We start from the raw sequence: 20,963 nt of genomic DNA on the forward strand, positions 1-20,963 counted from the left end.
TAGTTTATTTTTTATTGATAGTTTGGATTTCCTTCCGAGTAACCAGTAGTATTTTCTCGTCTGTAAATTTAATTGCTTTCTTTTAGTCCATATGTGGTCTCTCCATGTTAGTCTTCGGTCCAGGTGCATTCCTAGATATTTTGCTGAGTCTCCTTGTGGGATCAGTTTATTATTTATATATACTGGTGGGCATATTCCTTTTTTTTTGTGTAGGTTACTTGGATTGACTTCGTTTCATTTATTGTAATCCTCCAGTTATTGAACCATTTTAGTGCTATATCCAAGTATTTTTGCATATTGTTTGAAGCTTCTATTTCATTAGCATGTGATATCATTATTGCTGTGTCGTCTGCATATGTGGCTATGTTTACGTTATCTACAATTGGCAAATCGTGTATATATTAAATATAATATAGGACCGAGTACGCTTCCTTGGGGAACTCCGGCTTTTATTTGGTATAATCCAGTTATTTCATTATTAATTTTTACCTTGAAAGTTCTAAAGTTTAAATATGATTTTAGTAATGAATAGAGATTTTTTGGTACTATTTTATTAAGTTTATATAAAAGTCCTTCATGCCATACCTTATCAAATGCTTTCGCTACATCAAGAAATACAGCATTGCAGTATTCATTCTTCTCAAAAGTTTTTCTTATTTTATTAATGACTCTGTTTATTTGTTCTATTGTGGCGTGATTGTTACGGAAACCGAATTGATGTTCAGGTATTATATTTTGTTCTGTTAATATTTTGTTTAATCTTTCACTTATTACTTTTTCACAGATTTTAGATAAGGTGGGTAATAAGCTGATTGGCCTGTAAGACGCGACGTTTTGGGGCGGTTTACCTGGTTTTGGGATGAGTATCATTGTTGCTATTTTCCATACAGTGGGGAAGTAACTTAAGCAAAAAATTGAATTTATTACAATAGTTATGTACCTTATGGCTTTTATGGGTAGTTCTTTCAATAGTTTTGCATTAATATTATCATGATCAGGGCTCTTTTTATTTTTTAAATTGCGTATTATAAAATTTATTTCTTTTACTTTAATATTTTTATTTAATTGTTCATTATCATTGTTATTTTGTATATTATTTAATAAGTTTTGTTCTTCTACTTCTGTTATTTTCCGTTGGAAGGGATTAAATACATTTTGTAGGTGTTTAGCGAATGTGTTAGCTTTATCCATATTAGTTCTAGCCCAGGTCATATCATTTTTTAATATGGGAGGTGAGAATTTTTGCGGTTGATCAATTTTTTTAGTTGCTTTCCAGAGTGAATAGTCAGTAGCGTCAGTTGCAGTTAGGTTAGTAAGATAATTATTTATATTTTCATTTTTTTCTTCATATAAAATTTTTTTAAGTTCTTTAATTGATCGATTATATTGCGTTTTATGTACTTGTAATTTAGTTTGCTGCCATATTTTTCTTAGCTTTCTTTTTTCTTTAATTTTATCCATTACTGTTTTAGAAATAGTTTGATTTATGTTTTGTTTTGATATGTTTATAGGAGTTGCATTTTTGGCAGCTTGATATATATTTTTATTTAGTTTTTCAATCGCGATATCGATATCCTGCTTGGTCTTTAGTGGTATATTACATGTAAGTTTTTCATCTATTATTTCTCTGTAAAGTTTCCAGTCTGTTTTTTTTATTATACAGTGGGATATTTTTTGAAGTTGTTTTAATTGTTGAATTAAATTTAATAATAATTGGGGAATGATCAGAAGTTAAATCAAGGCATGTTTTAGCTGTAAAATATTTAGGGCATAAGCCTTTTATAATTGCAAAATCTATTAGGTCTGGTAATTTATTTATGTCAGAGGACCAGTAAGTCGGTTCGCCTGTTGATATTGGTGTTAAGTTTTCGTTTTTCATCACTGCGTATAGTATTGCTCCTTTAGGATTTGGAGTTCGCGACCTTGATCCCCACCATGTATGTTTAGCATTATAGTCTCCGCCAGCAAGGAAGCGATTTCCTAGGCTATCAAAGAATTTTTTATATTTTTCTTTTGTTATTGTGTGTCTTGGAGGGCAGTATAATGCAGATAGAACTATTTGGCCGGTATTATCTGAAATTGCTACATTTGTTGCTTGTAAGTAGTCGTATTTGTATGGTTCTACTTCATGATGATTTATTGTATTTTTAATTACTATAGCTGTTCCTCCATGTGCCTTGCCGTCGGGATGATTTGTGCTGTATAGTGTGTACTGTGGGATTTTAAGATAGTTTTTATGTGTAAAATGTGTTTCAGATATTAACATGACATCTATGTTATTTTCTATGAGAAAAGGTTTTAATTCTATACTTCTTTGCGCTAAACCGTTAGCGTTCCAAATTGCTATTTTTATTTCTGTGTTCATTTGATTTTGTTTATGAGCGTCGTAAGTAGATTTAGCATTGTGTCCATTCGATTCATCAACTGTGTCATCATGTTTTCAAGTTGACTGTTATTGTTTTGGTTTTCTATTAGTTGAGGTGTGTGTGGAATCTGTGTTTGTTTTGATTCTTCTTGCGCTGTGTTTATGTTACCTCGTGCAGCTTATGCATATGAGGCATTGGTCTTATGATATTTTCCGTGTTTATTTCTATTTGTTTTGGTCTTAATGCCGGAAACAATTTTTGTTGTAGAATTTTTCTTGCGTTGCATCCTTTGTAGCTAGCTACATGATTTCCGCCACAGTTAGCGTATTTGACTTCTTTTATTTTTGCGTGTATTGGGCAGTCTGCCGTGAAATGATTTTTCGCACATTTCACGCAAACAGGCAACCTATGGCAATAGTTTTTCGTATGGCCATATTCTTGGCATCGCATGCATTGTGGAATGTCTCGCTTTTTACGCGGGGGCTCGAAGCTAATGATTTGGTTCATTAATTTATTGATTTCATATATTTCTTTATTGTTTACATTGGTTTTAATTTCAACGAAAAAAATAGGTAGTGGTTGCTTTGTTATTCTGTGTTTAATGTTCGAAATTCTAATTACGCTGTGGTTATACGATTCTATTTCTTTTTTAAGTTCTTGTAAATCAACCGACGGATGAATGTTTTTAAGTACCGCTTTATATGGTTTGTTTTCTTTCTTTTGGAATGTATAAAAGTTGGTGTTTTTTCTCTCTAGTTCAGTTATTGTAGGGGTAAATAATTCCGGATTTTCTATTTGAATTTTAATTTCATTATTTGGCAATACTTTTAGGGTGTATTCATTTTTTGTAACCTGATCTAAAAGGGCTTTTAGGGGACTAATATTTAATACGCCACTTACGAATATCGGCGGTGATTTTGCTGGTTTTTTGACTACCTGTGATGACGTTGGTGTGTTTACGTTTTCGTTTTCCTTTTCATTGTTTTTGTTATTTTCCGTTACTTCCAGCACTTCAAATTGGTTGTTCAGTGTAACTGTGTCCTTGGAATTACCAAGCCAATAGTCTTTAATATAAGTTTGCCTTTTCTTGAATAAACGATTTTCTTCTGGACTACTTCTTAATCTTTTGTTTTGCACTGTTTTCCATATTGTTGTTTCTTCGGTTGTTTTTTCGTTTTGCACTATTTGGTTATTTTCAGCCATACTGGCTGCGTTTTGTTTAATTTCGAGAATAAATGTGTTTTAAAATAATCTTAGAATAAACTTAGAATTTCTCAGATTTTTCACGAGCGTTTCATCACACATCCGTACAGGACGAGCTCAACAGTCGAAGTGATTGACCAGAGAAAAGTAACAAATGAAATAGAAACCACAAATAAGATTATACTCCTAACAACTCCTAAACAAAAATCACAAGTAAAAAAGTGTAATTTCTGTTTAATTATTGCCCATCTTCATCTGAATCATCACTATAGAATGCATCTGAGCCATCTTCTTCTATATTTTTGCCTTCTTCCTCATTTTAATTATTGTTATTGTCGGGAAAATTTTATCGTATATCATCGATCCTAATCCTGACTTTCGCGATCATGTCAGCGTCAGGTGTAAATGTATCTACTTTTTTACCATACGAAGGTGGTCCGATAAGTACTTAGCTTACAAAATAAAAACGAAAATTTTGGAAAAGTGGCGTTTTATTTTTCAACATAGTCTCCTTTTAGTTCGATACACTTGGCCCAGCGAAGCTCCAACTTCTTTAACCCGTCTGAAAAATACGTTTCCTCGAGGTCTGAAAAGTAGGCTTCCATGGCAGCGATTACCTCTTCATTTGACTCAAATTTCTGCTCGGCGAGTCACTTTTTCAAGTTTGGAAACAAAAATAAGTCGCACGGAGATAAATCTGGAGAATACGGTGGATGGGGCAGCAGTTCGTAGCCTAATTCGACCAATTTGGCCATGGCGACGGCGGAGGTGTGAGCCGGTGCGTTGTCATGGTGGAAGAGCACTTTTTTCTTCGCCAAATGGGGCCGTTTTTTCTGCAATTCGACGTCGAATCGGCCCAATAATTCGATATGGTACAGCCCTGTGACCGTTTTGCCCCTCTCCAGGTAGTCGATATAGATTACTCCTTGTGAATCCCAGAAAACGGTGGCCATCACCTTTCCGACCGGGGCAGTCTTCGCCTTCTTCGGAGCACTTTCGCCGGGTAAAGTCCACTGTTTCGACTGTTCCTTGGTCTCTGGTGTATACCAGTGGATCCATGTTTCGTCGACTGTCACGAAACGATGCAGAAACTCCTTCGGATTGCGCTTAAACAGCGTCAGACATTGCTTTGAAGTTTTCTCATGCCCAAAATTTCATGCAGGACATGACCCACGCGGTCTTTTGAGATGTCTACGATCTTAGCTATCTCGCGCACCTTCAATCGTCGATCTGCCAATACGAGATCGTGAATTTTTGTCACGTTATCCTCCGTGGTAGCCGTTTTCGGAGCACCTGGACGTGGCTCTTCAAAAATCGACTTGCGACTACGTTGAAACTCGTTAAACCAATTTTTGACGGTCGCCATCGAAGGAGAAGAGTCACCGTACACAGCATCCAAGCGCTTTTTGATTTCGCTGCACGATTTCCCTTCCAAAAACAAGAATCGAATCACCGACCGATACTGCTCTTTTTCCATTTTTCAAAAATCAACGGACACACTTGCTTTCACACGCTCTCAAAAATAAACTACAACTCCGATCCGGCTGAAATCTTGACAGTAACCATCGAGAAGGTTGTACTACGTGATAGGATATTTCTTTTGCGAGAGTAGCGCCATCGGGCGGTGAGGCTAAGTACTTTTGGAACACCCTCGTAATTTCTTAACGCGAGCATTTCTTTTATTATTAAAATTAATCTCATCGATGATAAACTTAATTTATTTCTCCATTTACATAATTGTCTATAGATCAGATATGTTCTGGTTGTGCATTTTATGAGGAGTACAGAGAACATTGAGCGCAAAATTAGCTAGTTCTATATACGTGCGAAACCCAAGTAGATCATACCAATCAGTGACCAGGTGAATCAATAGAACAGTTCGTCTGAAGCCCATGATTGTTGTAAAACCAACGCTTCCAATTCGACACCTACATGCGCATCATTAAAGAGCCGCAAAATTCGAGAGCTTATACAAGAGAATGTAAGTGGAAAGGTAACATTTGAATATTTACTAGGATATAGGTCAGCCGTCGACAAAGTTTTTCAAATATGTCAAGTTAAGCAAATTAAAAGAAAAATTTTCCATTAATCACTTTTTCAGTTAATAAATGTTGTTAATAAAAAATATTCTTCAATGATTTCATCAACAGTTCTGAAGAAATTTTCTGCATTCATTGCTTGCCAGTTATTCATCATACATGTAAGACTGAAGTTCATTTTGCAAATAATACCTATGGCCTTCCAAATGTGTATATTTGGATAATACTGCAATAGTTAAATATAATTACTAAATATACGGAACAAATTTTGAAAAAAAATTACACGCCATTAACAGAAGACATTTTACAGTTGTACGTAACAGTAAAGCTTTTAATTCGATATCTAGGTGGAATCGAATTAAAAAGCTTGTACAAGTAACAAAGAGAAAACGGGGTACACAGTCAAAGAATGAATATTCAAGAGCATGTGCATGAGATATGATATCATCGGCGATCTATACACACCATTGCGCACCCCTGTGCTTCGATAACGTTTGAATTACTTATATGATAAACTTCCGACAAAGCATTTTGTACTAACAGACATTCAGTAAATTCATAATTGATCCAAAGCAAAAGAAGTAGATTATACCAATAAGTAGCCAGGTGAATGAACAATCTTCTTATTCTATCCAATGTGTGCGTAGCGCATATTCTTCTTGAAATAAATCTGCAGCTGAAATGTAGTACAAGATATTAAAAAATACAAAAAATTGTATGATTTTAGTGTTCTATATTAAAAACTTCCGGGAGAAGGCTTTCTTATTTAGTTTGCATAAATCCGTTAATGTTTTTGAGACTTTCAGAATGAAATCGAAAAAAGCAATAGAATATAGTATTGACGGTGACCTCAGCCTCTGGAGTAATTCATTCGCTGCAGCCTTGTTTGGTGCAAATTCTGCTAAAGTAGCAGTAATAGCCATTATTTTCTCAGTCAGTCGATGTAATCGAACTTTGCACATGTCGTATGAAAAATACAGTACGATATACGCTCGCACATAAACGTCATACGAGATAATAGTCTACTTTACCGCACTTGTATCGTAATGTACTAATCAAAATTTTTCGGTAAAGGTTCAATTCCTTTTCTACTCAGATTCATTGTTAATTTTGAGGATTTGAATGTGGATTTTAATTTTGGAGGTAGTATGAAGATAATATAGAAAAAATGATTGATGTAATTAATGATATTATATTATAAGGTACTTGAATAGCTTTGACTGAATCAGAAGCTTTCATCTTTATAAATATGTTTATCAATAGATATCTAGTTTTCATTTTTATAAAACTCTATCAATAGATATCTTTTCTAATGTATAACAAAACAACTTATTCTCCATCCTCCTCTCTACTACCCTTTTACAAGAAAAACTTGCTAAAACATAAGCAGTTCACAAGCAGAGCGATAGGCGACTAATATTTCAAGAAGTGTATAATTGGCAAATGAATTTATTATGAACTGATCGAATTAATTATTAACAGTTGTAAATACGATTTTTATTAATTTTTTATGTAAAGTTACTAGGAGAATAACAGGTAGATTCTTACGTTAAAGTAATAAAAAATAATTATAAACTGATCTTTGTATGTTGGTTATGTGAAAAATTTCGATATAAAAAAAAAGCGAGAGAAGTTACTCGATTAACAATTAATCAAAGAAACGTGTTGTGCATTTCTGTAGTGAACTGAAAACTAATTTCGTATTATATATATTAGTATTAGAAATTTCTTACTCTATAGATTATAAAATATAAAGACTATTTTGTTTAGTTAATTGCAAGAAGAATTGAAAGAAAAAGAAAAAGGTAAGAAGTTTGTAGTTTTTGAGGTATTTTTAAAACAAAAGCTTCTAACAAACAATGCTATTATTTTAGTCGTAAGAAAATAGCGAATTGTATCGTTTCGAGTGAAACTTTCTGTCTACAAATAATTTACTTCTTCTGTTGTAAATTTATACATTATTTATATGCATATTTGTAACGTAGGACGAATCACACAGCAAATGTAAATATTTCTATACTAATCGTTCGTGGTTTTCGTCGTCACTTTAGACTACATGATGATTTGTGCAGACATGGACCTGAGCGGTACGAACCACCTCCTTAAGAACCTATCGACTGATTGCTCGAACGCTGTCAAGATCGAAATTTGTAACTCTTTTCAACGAATCTACATCAGTTATTAACGATAAATTTGGATGCTTACTTCTTCTCTTTGCTGATGATTGGTCGTATCAAATTAAAACTACATTGTGGGACTTAATTCCCATATACAGAGATGATGACGAGCATAGTAATGCAACGGCGGAATCGCTGTATAATTTGTCTATACAGTCATTATTCAGCCGACAAAATACGAGAGAAGAAAATAAACTTGCACTTTGGTGAAGTGATTATGTTGCAACAAGTACAGATGGATGCAATATCATGATTGGTGTAAATAATTCAGTACATCAAAGATAAGTCCCCAAAGATTTTAACGAATTTTTGCAGACTGAAGAAGTCATTCTTCCGGAAATTTTTAATAGAATTTGCACTGATTTTAAAGACATAGTATTATGTTATATGGAACATGACTACGTTGAAAGTATTGACTTGATATATATTGATTTACAAGATCCTAATCATTTTTTGCCTTATCACGACATGCGAATTAGCAATGAAGCTCGTCGTATTAGTATGTTTTAAATTTCATTTAATTATTACGCACTATCAATAACGTTTTTTTTTTCTAAAACTACGATATAATATATAATATAATAAAACACTAATATGATACAATTTTTTGTATTCTTTAATATCTTATACTATATTTCAGGTGTAGATTAACCTCAGGAAGAATATGCGCACATAATAGATAAAATAAGATCATTGATTCACCTGGCTACTCATACCAATGATTATACCAATAATCTACTTCTTTTGCCTTGGGTCAGACATAAATGTACTGAATGCCTGTTACTACAGAATACTTTATCGGAAATTTACCACATTAATAATCCCAATGTTATCAATGCTCTTATGAAACAATTTCCTCGTTGCTTTCCTGAAGAGATTGAAGAAATGATTGCAATAGAGTGGGATTTATTATTTCACAACGAGCAAGATTTTTTTAACGCTTTACCGGAAAACGTGAGGACTGATTACTTTTGGTTCACCGTACGAGACATTTAGGAAAAACTATTTCGCCCGTATACAGAACTAGCTGATTTTACGCTTAGTGTACTCTGTACTTTTTACATTAACTCACAACAAGAAGGTATCTGATCCAAGGACAATTACATAAGAAACAAATGGAGAAATAAATTAAGTTTGGTTTCGACGCGATCAATTTTAATGATTATAGAAATGCTCGCATTAAGAAATTGTAGTTAAAAAGTAGAAACATTTATACCTGACGCTGATATAATCGCGAGAGTCAGGAATAGGATTTATAATATACAATAAAACGTTCTCGACAATAATAATAATCCAGGTGAGGAAGAAGGCGAAAATATAGAAGAGGACGGCTCAGATGCATTCGATAGTGATTATTTAGTTGAAGATGGGCAATAATTGTAATAATCGTAATATACCTACGAGGCTACTTGCTGTAGCATCAACTTTGGCTGTACTTACATCAAAAGTTGAGTAGAATAATGCTTTGTAGTCATAAATCCACATAAATATTTGCCATCAAGGCAATTTTATTTTGAATTCAAGAAATGACCAATTTTCAATCAAAACTATATCTATAATTTATAGTAACTCTTAAATTACAGTTCAGAAACAATAGTTAGAAATATTACAAATTACTGTCAATATTAATGTTTCTATAGTACAATTAATAAATCATTACATAAACTTAAAAACAAGGAAACCTAACGAATTCTTACAAACTCTTAGCGTATATAGTAACAGTAACATTCATTACAACCCATGACCAAAGACGTAGGATATTTTGTATGGAACAAGATAGTACCCATATTTGTATAAAGTTATAAAATGATTTGAATACAGATGTAAAACGTCTGCAAACTTGGTGATTTTTATCATATATCCATTTCATAAATGTTTGATAAAAATTTTTTGAATAATTTTATGATTTAAATAATGCGTATTTAGGCTACGAGGGGGAGGGGATCAATAAGTCTTTACAAAAAGAAGAAAAAAAAAGTTTTGCGTATATAATTTTTTTTTTATTTTTCAACATAATCTCCTTGAAGGTCGATACATTTTATTAAACGGCCTTCCAGTTTTTTAAGCCATAAGAAAAATATGATTTCTGAAAACCCTCAAAATAGGCATTAGTTTCGGCGATGACTTCTTCATTCGACGTGAATCGTTGTCCGGCAAGCCATTTTTTGAGGTTAGGAAATAAGAAAAAGTCACTGGGAGCCAAATCAGGCGAATATGACGGATGGTCAATTCATTCGAACTTTAAATCGTTAATTTTTGCCATCGAAACTGCACACGTGTGAACTCGAGTATTGTCTTGAAGAAAGATGAATTTTTTTTTTCAAGTGAAGACGTTTTTCTCTGATTTTTTCTTTCAGCTGACCTAATAATGACGCATAATATTGTCCAGTGATCGTCTGGCTCTTTTCCAAGTAGTCGATGTAGATGATTCCATACGCATCCCAGAAAACCGTGGCCATCATCTTGCCAGCTGACTTTAGTGTATTTGCCTTCTTAGGGGCTGGTTCTCCTGCGGTAATCCATTATTTGGACTGTTCTTTGGTTTCAGGAGTGTAGTGGTTTACCCATATTTCGTCTACAGTTACGAGTCGACGCCAAAAGTCTTCCGGATTACGACGTATGCGTGCCAAAGGAGCCTCAGAGGTGACCACGCGGGTTCGTTTGTTTTCAACAGTGAGCAAACGCGGCACCCATCTTGCTGATATTTTTTTCATCCCCAATTTTTCATGCAAAATTGAAATGATTGTACCCTTTGTTACCCCTGTGGCCTGAACTAATTCTCGCAATTTTAATCTTCTATCACTCAACATCATATCATGGATTTTGTTGACCATTTCGGGCGTACTCACTTCTACAAGGCGTCCTGAACGAGGTTCATCTTTTGTTGTTGTACGGCCGCGTTTAAATTCATTTACCCAGTTATAAACAGTCTTAAACACAGGGGCAGACTTGCCATGATCGGCGTTCAACTCAACTGTGATTTCTTTTGGTGTAAGACCTTTCGAATGAAAATATTTTATCACTGCTCGAAACTCTTTTTTTTTCCATTTTTCAAATAAACCAATAACTTTTTGTTCAACCAACGCTCACAAAAAAACAACTTAATGAATCGAGCTAAAACTTTGTACGATATCTAGTTAGTAGTATTGCTTGCCAAAAACATCATAATTTAAGCGTGATGAGCGCCATCTCTTGTATTTTGTAAAGACTTATTGACCCCCCTCGTAATATCTCTAGGTACATTCATATACTTAAAACATTATTGTTTACTATTGAATAGCAGCAGTAAATTTATTTAACCTACTACTTCGTCTCATGAAAGCTTCTAATGAGATCAAAATCTGCTCAAAAAAGTGAAATGCAACGCAATCATAAAAGCAGCTTTAAATTGTCGTGGACACAAGCCTTTAAATAGATCTGGTATTTCTTCTCGTTTGGCATTCAAAACATGACAGTTTACTAAACTAGTGCATTTAAAAAAGCCTATAAACTGTTTTCTATCTTAAATCATTGAATCTGCAGTCACTTCCTTGCCCAACCAAGAGGTTATACTATAATTTTCGCCACTAGACCTGCTAGGCAGCCAGTAACCGAACTATTTATGATGCCTACTTTCTTGCGAAGATGTTGAAATAACGAATATAAGTTTGTAACTTTTGCAAGTTTTTAAAGATTAATTTGTTCTTTTAATACAACTGACTTACCTCATCTTCTGGAACATCAGCATCCTGCCGTAAAAACTTTTACAAGTTGTTACGTGACGCCTTATTATATAACAAATAAATATTGTCGAATAAAACCTTGCTCTCGGGACTTCCGTTCGGACATAGCTTAGCTAGCAGTATTCGTGTGCGCGACTCGGTGGGAACGAGCGATAGAGGCTGATTCACACTGAGTCAGCATGCTGGGACTGCATGCTGCAGTCGGCGTGCTGAGCTAGGTAAGACGACCCGCCACGAAAAGCGTAAACATCCGAAGTATATACGCTTCGGAGAGAGATGGCATGCTAGGAAAAAAAAAAGACTATATAATAAACCGGCGAAAGCAGAGCGAGATCTTTTTCTTTTAGTCAGTTAGGAGTGAGCGCTCAAAGAAGCCCGCATTTTCCTACTAAAGAGTTTTGAGAATATAATTGTTCAAGTTGCGATTAAGTGTCGAATTCAATTGTTTTAATAATTTCGTGTAAACGAAATCATAGGAATTATCATTTTGTTGCGTATTGGTACACTATTGGATAAAAATACATAAGACCACGAAAATCATAGGAATTGTTATTTTGTTGCGTGTTGGTACACTATTGGATAAAAATATATTGGACCAGTTGATCTGATCAGATACAAAGAAAAAGTGATTGGCCACATCACGAAGCGAATAATATTTTGGACCGATTAATATTTACAATATCAATACAAAGTGAGTAATACTTTTTATGTAACCTAAAGAAATAATAGACAGCGCGAGGCGAAAATTACGCGTCTGCGAATTTATATGTATACCACTCTATTTTGTTTAACTTACTTATGTTGCGAAAGAGATTAGAATAAATATTATAAATATAAACACCTTTAAGTTCATTCATATGCTTCCCGGTTATATTAAAATCGCTATTACATTTTCTTCTCTTAATAAACATGTGAAGAACGTTATAAAACGTTCAATTATTTATCTTACGAACGCGATACCGAGTGTCGGATCATAATTAACAGGGATTCCATTATTGACGCGCGAACGGGCCGGGGTGCCCGAAAGTCTGACTACCGCCCGAGTCTAAGGCCGCTCGGCTGTTAAAAAAGCCTTCCTACGGGACAAACTCGCCTTGCGCGAGTTGTCACCTATCACAAGTTCATATAAATTCATATTTTCTGAACTGTAAACCTGCATGTGATATTATTTGCAGTAATGTAGGAAACAAGCCATGGAAAATTTCTTTGGGAAATTCTATTTTGTAGATAATCTTGTAAAACAACTTTTCATTATATAAATGAATAGAAGGCAACACAAAAAAGCATAGTCATACTGACGTACCTGATTCTAAAGTTCCTTTGTATGCTTGACTTTGTGCAGATTATGCGATCAATCTTGTCCTTGTTATATCGAATAGTAGAAAAATAACTTGCCAAGCTATCAACTGAAAAATGAGTAGTTTTACGTTTCTCCTTAATGTATTCAAATGTTTCCAAATATTGATTAATGATAATATAATCATAAAACTGAAATGAGAAAAGTTTTTTTTTTAATATACAATTAGCTCAGCATTATTAGTCAATTATCTTTATAGTTGCTTGCATATGCAGATAACGGTTTTTTACTAATGATACAGGCATAATTTAATAAGTAACGAGTAGCTACAATATCTGTAGTACGTAATATGACATCATACTTGCTATTTCCTCTAATAAAAATTTTTCAATCATACTGTATAAGTTATGTACCTATTATTATTTGAAATGCCCAACGTGACTCAGAAAGCCGAACGCATTATGAAAATATAAACAAACATTGGAACAAAGACGAGAAATACAATGGCTGGCTGCCGACCATGAATCTTCGGTATAGTTGTATAAATAATATAAATGAGATATGACTTCATGAAAATAAAATTTTTTGTAGCCTCATCAGATTCTCATCACTGGTGTATAAGATCACCAAAGTAAAGCCAGTTGCAACACGATTTGGTGCCAAAATTATTGTTGAGATTGACGACGAATTTCAACTGTTTCTGTCATTTAAGCTGTAGAGTACAATTATACAAACTCAAAAAGTAATGGACGATTTGATGGAAAACGCCAATAAACATAATTTATTTATAAATTATCAAGGAGAAAACTGTATTGTAACGGTCCTATCTATGAACTCTTAGACTATTCTCTTATTTTCACTGTATAACTGCAATCCGCTAAACACATGAATCTACATAAATCAATTAGTACATTAAACAGCGCCACCTCACATATATGATTGTATTAGTGCTAGAGTCAAATTTCATGACCATATAAGGAGCATGACGTCACTCTACTTATTGATATAAATATGATAGATTTATTGTTCAATTAAAATTATTAAGAGTAATTTCAATGAAACAAAGTATTTTTTATATAGATTTTAGGGCATACATTAAGATTATAATATTTTCAAGTACTTTTAACTATTGAATAGTATTGAACTTTAATATGCGAGATTAATCTGTTTACAACTTGTAAATGTTAATTATTGTAATAAAGCCTATACTTTAAACTAAAGATGACTATCTTACGAGGGTGGTCCGATAAGTACTTAGCCTACGAAAGAAAAGCGAAAATTTTGGTAAAGTGGCGTTTTATTTTTCAACATAGTTGTTACGGATCGAAAAAAAAGGCCGTGATTTGTAACGCAACGCGCCGGAGAAAACCCGAAATTTCCTCTTCGGTCAGAGGCCGTAATCAGTGGGGTATATGCGAGGCGCTGGCGACTCAATGCGTCGAGGCATGTACAGCGTGCGTTGCGAAAAAAGGAGTCAAGTCTTTGCGTGCGATGGTAGGAAAGTGTGTCGTCGCGACCATCCGCCTCCGCCGTGGGTACATGTGTCGGAAATTAACTGAAACGGCCACCCTCTATGGCTTCGCTTGTTTGACGAGCATGGCTGCTATTGGGCAGATCCATGGCCGTACGCTACAGCTCGGGAAGGAGATACGGGCCGTGCCCTTTCCCGAGGCTGCCATGACCTGCTGCAAATAATTTTCTTTGATCTTACGGCCCGGCAATAACGCAAGGGTTATTTCCGGGGCCGCCCGGCGAACCACGAGCGAAGCGGAGGGAAGTGCGACACTGGCCCCCTTCGGACCTCATTTAGCTACGCCAATGCGGAAAATAACAAGGAGAGGGAAAGCCGAGTGAATGAAGCGGGAGGAAAAAAAAAGCGACGACACTCTATCCTGACCTCTCGAGCAGTGCAGTCTTGTTCACGCGTGCGATTAATTCAAAAACCTTATAGCTGATCTTGTGAAATAAAATTAACAAAAAAAACAATAAAATAGTTGCTTATTCTTGCTCTCCTGTCCCTAACATTGGTACCCCTGGTGGGACACAAGAACATTGAGCAAGAATAATAATTCGGCAGGCGAAGAACATAGAAGTGCCGTGAATTGTTGTGCCGGATATTCATCAACATCGCAGAAGAAAAAATTACATCGTAGAAAATCATCCGGACAATGGCGCCACGAGCTACAAGGAAACACAAGAACAGCGCGCCTCCAGCACCAACAACTGCAAACAAAAGAGCACGCCGTCAGGAAGCCGACCAGCCGGCGGCCAGAAAAGCAACTGCGTCACGCGCCCGGACTACAAGAGCCAAAAAAACGATCGACCAGGAGCAGCAGACGGACGAACCCCAACAAGAAATGACGGTATCTCGAGCCACCCTACCGCGACAAGCATCAACGCCAGTTCCCGATGAGCAGCAGCAGCGGACATCATCACCGCCGATATACCCGTACGAGCCAGATATCATCGTGCAGCAGGCACAGTTGCAGACAACGAGCTCGAACGCATCAACCGTCGAAGGTGAAGACTACGCCCGAGCGCCGAGTCGCAACGATCAAGCCCCAGGTATAAGAGTGAGCGGCCGATATAACGGCAACGCGAACGATGCGACTGCGTCATTTATCGAAACCGTCAATGGACTTTTGCGCACGATTCGAGACGCAACCGTAAGCGAAAACGGACCGCGAGCGGGGCAGCTGAACTATTTAAAAGATTTGCCCGAATTTCGAGGAAATCCGCTTAAGTGGACGCACTTTGAAGCGATGTATCGCGAGTCGACACGAAACTACGGATACTCTAACCGGGAAAACATCGCGCGTCTTCAAAAAGCCATCCACGGAAAGGCAGCCGAACGAGTTGGGACGCTGTTAGATACCGCGACCGACCCAGAAAAAGTGATGGAATCACTCGAAATGCAGTTCGGAAATAGCGCCGCGATCGCGAACACGATATCCGAGGATATATATCGATTACGTTCCTTAAAAGAAGGAAAATGTAATATTGTAGAGTTCGCAAACGGTATCAACAACGCAGTGTCGGCGTTCAAATCGGTGAACCTAGAAAATCATTTAAGCAATATAAATCTCATGCGCCATGCGATGAATAAATTACCAAGCGGCTTGACGACTGCCTTCTACGATTACGCGGCGTGCGTTACAAACGAGATAACGGGCTTAGAAAAATTGGCCGACTTCTTGCAGCAGAAAGCTAGGAACGCAGTTAAGTCCGGACTGCTGGAAGCATCGACACTTCTGACGCATAGAGACGACGATAGGGCTAGAAAGCCTCGGGATGTACCGCGTCGAGAGCGAAACAACGAAGGGAGACCTGGGCGAAGCGCGCATATTTGCACGATGGTAGATCGAGAGCGCTCGACGAGCCGCGAGAGAGGAGTCAACCGATCAGGCTGCGTTTTTTGTCTCCGTGAAGGACACGTGTTAGCCGACTGCCACAAATTCACTCGAGAATCTGTGCAGCGTAGGCATGCGCTCGTCAAGCAACTGCGGGTCTGTTTTCGGTGCCTAAAGAGCGGACACATGGCGCGAGAATGTCCCGAGAAATCAGGCTGCACTATTTGTAAGCACGCGCATCACGAAAAATTACACATGAGTGAGCGAGAAAGTGTCAGAAACCGAGACGAAGCGAATAATGGATCGCGAACTGACCGCGCAGACGCGCCTGCTCGTGGACAAGACGGACGGGACAATCGATTATGACTAACGCCGAGGAGAGGACTACTAAAAATAGTGCCGGTAAAAATAAGAGGAACGGAAGGCGCGACTGTAAACACCTACGCTCTTTTAGATAGCGGGTCAACAATTACCGTAATTGATAAGAATTTAGCTAAGCAAATCGGATTACAAGGAAAAAACATAAACGTGTCGGTGAAGGGGCTCTGGAGCGGATCGACGCAGACAAAGTGCCAAAGGGTAATGTTCGTCGCGGAAGGAACGCGGGGCGCCCAAATAATCGAACACGCGTTAACAGTTGTAAATTTAGAATTGCCCTTGCAAAGAATCCCGTCGAAAATCATACGGCGCGTGCAAGAACAGGAAGGTCTTGATCTAGAGACTCATCGGAATGCTCAACCAAAAATTCTGCTAGGGCAAGACAACTGGCGGCTAATAGAAAGCAGCGAATCACGACGCGTCAACGGCACGGGCCTCGTACTATCAAACTCGCCGTTGGGATGGGCAATACACGGGTATTTAGAAGACGATCAAAGAAAAACGCGTAGCTTTTTTGTCCATGCAGTCCACTGCACTGACGGGGGCCCCGATAGTGATCCTCGGCTGGTCCTAGTAGAATTGGATACATTGGTGCGAGGTTATTTCGACTTAGATAATTTAGGAGTAGCGGCGCCAAAGGGAAGTGAACGGGGGGAGGACCGCGCAATGAAAATTCTAAAGGAAACGACGAGAAGGGTGGGAAAAGTATGGGAAACGGGCCTTTTATGGAAAAGCGACAGATTGCCAAATTTGAATACTCGGGCAACAGCGATGAAAAGACTGCGCGCAACAGAGAAAAAATTAGATAGAGATCCGTTATTCGCGTCGTTATATTACAAGGAAATGAATAGGTTAATAGAGAACGGATATGCCACAAAAACAAAGGTAAATGCCAAAAACCCCCGAGAACGCTACGTGTCTCATTTCGGCGTGCAGAACGTGAATAAACCCGGAAAGGTTCGCTTGGTTTTTGACACGGCAGAAAAAACCGATGGAATAAGCATGAATAATTTGCTTGACACGGGGCCGGACTTACTCGAGTCTCTTCTCGGCGTACTACTGCGATTTCGGCAACATCCCTTTGCGGTAAAAGCGGACATACAGGATATGTACTTGAGAGTGAAGGTCATCGAGAAAGATCGCGCGTCGCAATTATTCTTGTACCGCGAAGATGATAGGCAGCGAGAGCCCGACGTTTATGCCATGACGTGCCTGATTTTCGGATCAAAGTCATCGCCATGCAGCGCGTTATACGTGAAAAATTGCAATGCCGAGAGATACGCAGAAACGACACCTGTAGCTGCGCGAAGCATCATTAAGAATAGCTATATGGACGACTATTTAGTTAGTGGGGGGAGCATTGAGGAAATGCAAAAGCTGGTTAGAGACGTCAAGCAAATCAACAGCGAAGCCAATTTCGTCTTGCACAGATGGGCCTCAAACGACGAACGCATTGTCAAATTCGTGAACAAAGACGAAAAACTAGGCCGCGAGACGAAAGCGAGCTTATGTAACGTAGAAGAACGTGTGCTCGGGTTATACTGGGATTGCGAAAATGATAAATTAAGCTTCAATATAGGGATAAATAAGATCGATGATAACGTGTTGCTAGGAAACTTGAAACCAACAAAACGCGAATTTTGCAGCATAATAATGTCGGTGTACGATCCGCTTGGTCTCTTATCTCCATTTCTTCTCTGCGCAAAGGCGATTATGCAAGATGTCTGGCGTAGCGGGGTAGGATGGGACGCGAGAATACGCGAAGAAGAGTTTATTGCGTGGAAGCAGTGGTTGACAAATCTTGTAGCGATCAAAGACTGTAGCATACCGCGATGCTTCATATCTATCGGGACCGATTATTTCCGCACGCAGTTACACGTATTCTGCGACGCGAGCTTACAGGCGTACGCCGCTGCCGCGTACCTCCGAACCGAGTCTCACGACGGTAAAGTCGATGTATCGCTCGTGATGGCGAAAACAAGAGTCGCACCAGTCAAACCGACAACAATTCCGCGTTTAGAGTTGCAAGCGGCAGTTCTCGGAGCGCGGATAGCCTCGACTGTCTCTGAAGAACTAGACATCAAAATATCGGAGAAGATCTTTTGGTCGGACTCAACGACAGTTTTGCAGTGGATTCGCGCGGGCCCACGGCTGAAGCAAACATTCGTGCGAAATCGTTTAGGAGAAATAGGGGACAAGACGCAGATTTCAGAGTGGCGCTGGGTACCGACGCGAGCTAACCCAGCAGACGACGCGACCCGTCCATCAAAAGAGCCCATGCGACCGACTGATCGGTGGTTCGTCGGGCCCGAGTTTCTACACGGAGCGTCGCAAACGTGGCCAAAGGAAAAATCGTTGCTAGGTACTGAGATACTAAAAATAAACGCATTAGAGTCACGACAGGAGTTCGTCGGGATGATGACCACAAATATCGCGAGCGCACCGATAACGGCACAACTCTTCGGCTGGCACGGATTGTTAATTGTAGGGTCGCGCATCCAGAAGTACGCTCATCGTTGGATCGACCGCGCGTTGGGTAAGAGAGAGCAAATGTCGCTCAGCGGCCCCAGAGAGACGATGAGCTTACAGGAAGTTAGATATAAAGCCGCGCATTTCTGGTATCGAGAGATACAGTCGGATTGCTTTCCCGAAGAAATTGACGCGTTGCAACGCGGCACAGCGGTGCGCAAAGGGCGAAGATTAGTTAGCCTAAAACCGTTTTTCGACAAACTCAAAATCTTGCGAGCTGAAGGCCGCGTGAAAACAATAGGGGAGCAGTCCATCGCCTATAACCCCATCATTCTCGACGCGCGTCATTTCGCCACGAAATGCCTAATAGGGGCGTATCATAAACGATTCCTGCACGCGAATAACGAGTCCGTCGTAAACGAGCTGAGACAAGAGTTTTATATTATTGGACTCAGGAGAAGGTTGCGTTCCCTAGCTAAAAGCTGCATAATCTGTCGTATGCGTCGCACGAAGCCCAACAGCCCTCCCATGGCCGACTTACCTCGGTGTCGCGTGGCCCACAATCAACGATCGTTTTCTCATTGCGGGGTGGACTATTTCGGCCCAATGCTTGTTAAAATAGGGAGACGTCGAGAAAAACGGTGGGGAGTTTTATTTACCTGTATGACTACTAGGGCGATTCACCTCGAACTAGCGAATAGTTTGAGTGCAAGCTCAGCTATAATGGCTATACAACGTTTTGCTTGTCGGAGGGGATTTCCGCGCGCGATGTACAGCGACAACGGCACTAACTTCGCCAAGGCTAGCAAAGAATTACGGGACGCGGTGTTAGGCCTAGACAATGACAAACTCAGACAGTACAGCGATACTAAGGGCTTCGAGTGGCACTTTAACCCTCCCGAGGCGCCACACATGGGGGGAGCCTGGGAGCGACAAGTTCGTTCCGTAAAGATAGCGCTGAATCACGCGCTCAAAGATCAGGCCCCGTTCGAAGAAATTTTGATAACGCTTCTCGCCGAAATCGAACACATGGTCAACTCGCGTCCGCTCACTCATGTTTCCGTGGACCCACGCGATGAAGAAGCGCTAACGCCCAATCACTTTCTGATAGGCACGTCGTCCGGGCACTTGCGGCTAGAAAGATACGAAAGCAAAATTTTAAACCCGCGTAAAACATTCGAGATAGCGCAACAACTCGCTCAAGCCTTTTGGAAGAAGTGGCTACGAGAATATCTCCCTACGCTTCTACCGCGAAAGAAGTGGCACTCTCCCGAGCCGCAGTTAAAAGTTGGAGACATCGTTCTCATATTAGATTATCAGGCCTCGCGCAACTCGTGGAGAAAAGGCAAAATCATCGAAATTTATCCGAACGCATCCGACGGAATTGTTCGAGTTGCTAAAGTCCGAGCGGGGAAAAGCGAATTAACAAGACCCGTCCATAAACTCGTCAAAATTTGCGACTCTCTATAGGTCAAAATGGCTTCATTTTCACGGGGGGAGGATGTTACGGATCGAAAAAAAAGGCCGTGATTTGTAACGCAACGCGCCGGAGAAAACCCGAAATTTCCTCTTCGGTCAGAGGCCGTAATCAGTGGGATATATGCGAGGCGCTGGCGACTCGATGCGTCGAGGTATGTACAGCGTGCGTTGCGAAAAAAGGAGTCAAGTCTTTGCGTGCGATGGTAGGAAAGTGTGTCGTCGCGACCATCCGCCTCCGCCGTGGGTACATGTGTCGGAAATTAACTGAAACGGCCACCCTCCATGGCTTCGCTTGTTTGACGAGCATGGCTGCTATTGGGCAGATCCATGGCCGTACGCTACAGCTCGGGAAGGAGATACGGGCAGTGCCCTTTCCCGAGGCTGCCATGACCTGCTGCAAATAATTTTCTTTGATCTTACGGCCCGGCAATAACGCAAGGGTTATTTCCGGGGCCGCCCGGCGAACCACGAGCGAAGCGGAGG

At 39.1% G+C, this 20,963-nt stretch overlaps 1 protein-coding gene across 1 annotated transcript; it reads left to right on the forward strand.

Annotated features, from left to right (window-relative positions):
- The first annotated feature begins 16,736 nt into the window (after window positions 1-16,736).
- Window positions 16,737-20,471, forward strand: LOC131667915 (uncharacterized). The gene has a single exon (XM_058941683.1). The coding sequence runs from the start codon at window positions 16,737-16,739 to the stop codon at window positions 20,469-20,471; it is 3,735 nt and encodes a 1,244-aa protein (XP_058797666.1).
- The last annotated feature ends 492 nt before the right edge of the window (window positions 20,472-20,963 follow it).

Source organism: Phymastichus coffea, unplaced genomic scaffold, assembly GCF_024137745.1.
Source record: "Phymastichus coffea isolate CEN01 unplaced genomic scaffold, Cenicafe_Pcof_1.1 PCOF00005, whole genome shotgun sequence".
NCBI lineage: Eukaryota > Metazoa > Arthropoda > Insecta > Hymenoptera > Eulophidae > Phymastichus > Phymastichus coffea.